Genomic DNA, 6,000 nt, shown 5'->3' with positions numbered 1-6,000 from the left:
CAGAGGTTAGCGTGGCAGGAAGGCGTCAGCTTGCGGGGCAGGGAATGGGGCTGCTCTGTTTCTAATCGGTGCCAGGGTGCTGGCCCAGCAGACCACAGGCGTCAGGACGGGCGGCTCAGTGTGGCTCAGGGGCGGGGGGACTTCCACGAGGCCTGGAGCAAAGGTAAGCAATCCCAGACGAGCGCAGAGAGCTGGGGGCGGGCGGCCCCGTGCCTGTGTGACAGAGCTGAGCCCTGCGACCAACCATCCCACATTCGGGAAGAAGCCTCCCCTCCGCCCACTCAGGGTTCCTCGGAGTCTCCTGCTCATGACTGGCCCGGAGCACCAGCACCAAGGCAGGAAAGGAGGGGCTCTTCCACTTACGGTCTGTGACTTCCTGGGCATGGGGGCTGGGGGCTGCAAGACCGCGCTGCTGGACAGAGGACCCAGAGCTTCCGTTCCAGAGAGATCCACTGCGTGAGGCCAAAATGAATCAGCTTCACCAAATGCCCTCAGTTGTAACCACCGAGTTATAAACAATATAAATGCCACAGTGCCATGTCTGACGGGCAGGTTTCCTGAGATTTTTCTCATCTACTGAGGGAAATGTCCCTTCAAGACCCAAAAGCCGAGTGACTTCCATGCAGCCTCTGTAAAGTGTGCAGAGCATGTGAGTGTCACAGAGCGGGACAAAGGCCACGAGCATCTCTGCAGATTTCTAGATCCCCGCTGGGAACTTCCAGCCCTGCCCCCATCTGAAGGGGCCAGTATGCAAGACTCAGCAGGGAGCAGCCCCACCTGTGGGGGGCGGGGGGGGCGGGCAAGGTGGCAGCTGGGGCCCGACTTCGCTGGAAACGCCTCCGCTTTGGCCCCACGGACCACACAGAAGTACACCCCAGTAAAGGAAATCATTACCAGGTCCTCTCGGCTGGCCTTTGTTGATCAGTGGGGTCGACTTGTCGGCCCTAAAAGGGGAAAGTAGATTTACTGAGGTCTGAGGCCCCACAGCACGTCATCTGTCCCCACCTCACCCCCCTTCATAAAGGAATCTTCCATCTCATCTCAGAATGAGGTGAAGAAAACATGGAAGAAAAAGTTTTACACGTATTTTCAAGGAACTAAGAAGGTCTAACATGTGAAGGCCCCACCCGTCTGACCCATCTTGCCATTTGATGTCCATCAGTGTCAAGACAGAAATCACCATGCTGGGGGCGCCTGGGTGGCTCAGTTGGCCAAGTGAGTGACTTTGATTTCAGCTCAGGTCATGATCCGAGGTCATGGGATCAAGCCTGTGTCAGGGTCAACACTGAGTGTGGAGCCTGCTTGAGCTCTCTCTCTCCCTCTGCCCCTTTCCTCAACTTGCACTCTCTCTCTCTCTCAAAAAAAAAAATTCATGCTGACCCCCTCTGCCCTTAGTCACCCCCAGCTACAGAACGCCTACGGGAAAAGCCTGAGCCTCTAAGACACCAGGCAGCAAACCTTTCTAAAGGGCCTGGTAGTAAGTAGTTGAGGCTCTGTGGGTTATAAAGTCTGTCAGGACTACTCAGGGCGGCCACCACAGCACGACAGCAGCCACAGGTGATGCACAGAGGAGGGTGACTATGTGCTACCCGCTTTATTTATGGCCACTGGACTCTGAATTTCATATGATCTTCATGTGTCAGGGAGCCTGGGTGGTTTAGTCAGTTAAGTGTCCGAGTCTTGATTTCGGCTCAGGTCATGATGTCATGGTTGTGGGATGGAGCCCTGCGTCCAGCTCTATGCTGACAGCGCAGAGCCTGCCTAGGATTCTCTCTCTCTCTCTCTCTCTCTCTCTCTGCCCCTTTCCTGAGCTCTCCTTCTCTCAAAATAAATAAACTTAAAAAAAAAATCTTCATGTATCATGACATAACGACTTCTTTTGGTTTTTTCAACCATTAAAAAAAAAACAAAGGAAACCACCTTAGCTCACGGGCTGTACAAAAACAGGCCCGGGGCGGGCTGATGAGGCCTCGGGAGTAGTGTGCAGACTCCTGCTCGAAGAGAACAAAGGTGAAAAGCCGGATTTATACCCAGGGCTGGGTTGGGGGTGGGCACACCCTTTACAAAGAGGCCACAGCTGTGTCTCCTTCTCAGACAGGAGTCCAGCAGGCAGGGATGACACGCTGGTCTCCATCCAGAGTTGTCTGGGAGATGCCCCAGCACCGCCACCCCTGCACCTGCCCCACCTCTGCTTCTGCTCACGTGAGAGGAGAGAAGATGATTCCACGGAGCAGGTAAAACCAGGTAAGGCTGTGCTAACATATCCAGCAGACTCTCCTGCGAACCAGAGCACCCAGAAAGACTGTGCCCAAGACCTCGCCCTGGCAGCCAATGCCTCCCGTCCTCAGAACCACCGGGAGATCGCCAGCAGCCGACTGGTGCTCATCCAGAAGCTCAGCACGGGGTCTGTTGTCTCACAGAACAGCCCAGAGAGAGCAAGTTTGCAGGGACTACAGGGCGAGCAGGGAGCAAACAGAAGCGGGGCACCAGCCCTAATGCAGGAACTAAGAGACGCTCAGCCCAGCCTGCGGCCACTGAGGGCAGACATGGGAGCACAGTCCCCACCGCGTGACTCGGTGACTCCCAAGACTGCACGTGTGCTGCCTGGAATGGGAAGGCAAGGATGTTCACGTTCTAGTTTAGAGAGAGATCTTACAAGGAAGCATCAAAAAAGTTCTGAGAATGTTCTGGTTAAAAAAGTAGGTCTGAGGGGCGCCTGGGTGGCTCAATCGGTTAAGCATCTGACTTTGGCTCAGGTCATGATCTCCAAGTTCCCGAGTTTGAGCCCTTTGTCGGGCGCCCCATTCTTGCTCGCTCCTCTCTCTGTCCCTCCCCCACTCGTGCTTTTTCTCTCTCTCAAATAAATAAACTTAAAAAAAAGTCAGACTGAAATACATTTACTTCTACTTTCTCCCAAAGAAAACAATTAGAAAAAACTTGAATCAGGGGCGCTTGGGTGGCTCAGTCAGTTAAGCATCTGACTCTTGGTCTCAGCTCACGTCATGATCTCATAGTTGGGCTCCCCTGACTGGGCTCCAAACTGAGCATGGAGACTGCTTAAGATTCTCTCTCAAGAAAGAGAGAGAAAGAGAGGGAAGGATGGAAGGAAGGAAGGAAAAAGAAAGTAAGAAAGAAAAAAAGCTTAACCTAAAAAGAACAAAGAGCACTGAAAAAGAAACATTTTGGAAGTGGCCACTGGAGGGAAGAATCCGAACCATGGCAGCTCATCTGAGGAGGGAGAACCCTCACACAGTGAGGGAGCCCTGAAGGTCCCCAATCTGTGCTCTGAGGCCCCAAGGCTTATGAGACTGTGGAAGGGGGAATAAGGCATGGTAATAAACACAAGGATTAGCCCAAAATCTGCTCAAAGAACTACTGAATCCACGGATTCCCAGCCCAACCCTGAGCAACTATCTTCCCTCAGCCCACTGAAGACCAGGAGCAGAGAGGGTAGAACTGAGGGTGTCTGGACTTGGGGGTACCAGTGTGATTGCTGGGAGAAATCTTTATAAAAAGGGGGCTAAGCAAAAGCTTAACTTGATTTCTATATTCAACTCCCAGAAAATCTGCTCCCATTAGGCAAAAGATGAAATAAAAGAACATTCTCTAAGGAGCCTGAGTTGTTCAAGAAAAAAGGCCCTAATTCAGGGTTCCCCAGTGAAACTGCCCAGTGAGACCCTCCATAGTGAAGTCCACAGTGACAGCTCTGCACATGACGGTTCAGTCTGCAATCAGGTTTNGGGGGGGGGGGGGGGAGAGGGAGAGAGAGAGAGAGAGAGAGAGAGAGAGAGAGAGAATATCCAAAGTAGGCTCCAAATAAGCTATAAATGCAGAACCCAAGGCAGGGCTTGATCCCACAAACCATGAGATCGTTACCTGACATGAAATCAAGAGTTGGAGGCTTAACCAACTGAGCCACCCAGGCACCCTTAGCTTGAATGCCTCAGTTGGAGTGGCAACTTTGGGGCAGGAAATACCAGATCTGTAAGGAAAAGCCTTACAGATAAAAAAGCCCAGAAATAAAAACAATGGACATGGAAGAAACAAACTATGCATAAAAGCCAAAGCTAAACTACACAAAACACCCCCCCATAACCATCATTAATAATCTGAGATGAGAGAAAATGATTTCATGAAACAAAAAGGATACTAATAACTTGAAAATTACGTGGTGGCTGAAAACAAAAAGCTCAGTAAAAGAACTGCAAGATAAAATGAAGAAAATCTCCCAGAAGATAGACTTAAAAAGCAAGCAAGCAAGCAAGGCCCGAAGGTGGCAGAGAACGGTCTCTTCCACTGTGCAGAGCTACACTTCCAGCCCCGGCCTCCAGGTGGAGCCATGGGACTGGCTCTGGTCAAAGGCACCCCCCTCCCCCCTTCCCAGTCTCTTCCTCTGGAAGTAACCCTGGGAACAGGCGCATGGATAAAGAACGTAGCTTCAGAAGCAGAAAGGGTCTGGGTCTCTGACTCACCCATTGGGGCTGCTGGACAAGTGAGAATATGGGAACTCGATTTTGTGTAAGAAGTCAACTTCCATATGTTGAACCACAGAGACTCAGGGGTAGGCTGTCAGAGCTGTCAGCTTACCCGAATGAAAGGGAAAGAGGACACATGTAGAGGAAAGGCCAGTGCAGTCTGGCATCTGAATAGCACGAATTACATTAGAAGCAAGAACAGAGGGGCACCTGGGTGGCTTGGTTGGTTAAGTGTCCGACTTTGGCTCATGATCTCACAGTTCATGAGTCCGAGCTCTGTGTCAGTCTCTCTACTATCAGTGCAGAGCCCACTTCAGACCCTCTGTTCCTCTCTTTCTCTGCCTCTCCCCTGTGTTCTCTCTCTCAAAAATAAACACTTAAAAATAAATAAGTAAATAAATAAATAAAAGCAAGAACAGTGAACACTGAATTAAGGCATTAAAAAAAACAATCAATGAAATTTCTCAGAACTGAAGGAGGTAGTTTGTATCCTGAAAGGCTCCATCATCCACCTGGTGGCATGGATGAAAAAAGGCCCACCCTGGGGAGTCAGAGCCTCGGCAGGGACAGGAAGCCTGATGGGGGTGCAGCTGAGAGGAATGGAGGGGGGTGGCTGGCTGGACAGTGAGAGCCCAGGCAAGGTGAAGATGACCTCCACGTGGGCTCCCAGTTCTCAGCAGGGTGAGGAGGAGGTGGAGGCAGAGAGGGGAGGCTGGCTTCATAGGGGTATTTGATCAAGTCAACCCGGGAGCCAGATTTCTCATCACTCGAAAAGGGAGTAAGGAGCACAGAAAGGGAGACTAGAATGGACCCTGTGGTGCTCTGAGAACGCTGCCTGCAAACCCTTTCCTGGGAGCTGGAGTCCACACCACTCTGTGCTATTGCACCATCCCCACGCCTGAGTCTAGGCTCTGCCACTGTTTGACCGGTGATAAATGGCAGAGGCAGCAACCCACCGTTCTCCGGGGCTGTGGCTGTCTCTCGGGATTTGTTCTTGGGCCCAGCCACCACGACTCGAGGAAGCCCTCGCCACATGGAGAGGCCACGTACGTGCAAGCTTTCTAGCCAACAGCCCCAGCTGACAGCCAGCATCAACCAGATGTGTGGACTGGAGAGATGATACGAGCCTCAGCCTGTGAGTCACTTTCCGTGTTGGACCATCCTCGGCCTTGAGTCTTTCTAGGGTCTCAGATATTGTGAAGAAAAGATAAGCTATCTTCACGATGCTGATCCAAATTCTTGGCAAACAGAATCTGGTAGCAGAATACAATGTTTGCGTCTCATGTCAGTAAGTCTTGGTGTGGTTTGTTACTACAACCGAAATGGGACAAAGTGTGAACTCACGGATTGACACGGAAATAGAAATGCAGAGGTAAAATGTGTTTCTAAATACAGATATGCACATAGGATGTACACCTATGTACATACATGTGTGTGTGTCCCCAGCTCTGTCTAGAGGGCTTGCGTGGGAGCAGTGACACCCAAGAGCAATGAGCACACACAGCCCTCGGATCTCGGCTTCTAA

The 6,000-nt window shown here is 51.4% G+C and overlaps 1 protein-coding gene across 3 annotated transcripts in view; it reads right to left on the bottom strand.

The window, feature by feature from the left end:
- The window catches only part of ASAP2 (ArfGAP with SH3 domain, ankyrin repeat and PH domain 2), a 169,243-nt gene that overhangs the window by 2,036 nt on the left and 161,207 nt on the right, over positions 1–6,000 (bottom strand). For all 3 annotated transcript variants that reach the window (XM_077751058.1, XM_077751059.1, XM_077751060.1), the window contains 2 exons: positions 895–944; positions 364–452 (listed from right to left, as the gene is read on the bottom strand). In XM_077751058.1, the coding sequence (XP_077607184.1) occupies positions 364–452; positions 895–944 (139 nt within the window). The remainder of the gene's footprint in view (positions 1–363; positions 453–894; positions 945–6,000) is intronic.

This window comes from Crocuta crocuta, unplaced genomic scaffold (genome assembly GCF_008692635.1).
Source record: "Crocuta crocuta isolate KB4526 unplaced genomic scaffold, BGI_CrCroc_1.0 scaffold129, whole genome shotgun sequence".
NCBI lineage: Eukaryota > Metazoa > Chordata > Mammalia > Carnivora > Hyaenidae > Crocuta > Crocuta crocuta.
The sequence above is the reverse complement of the archived record's forward strand: the minus strand, read 5'-3'. Positions and strand labels throughout refer to the sequence as shown.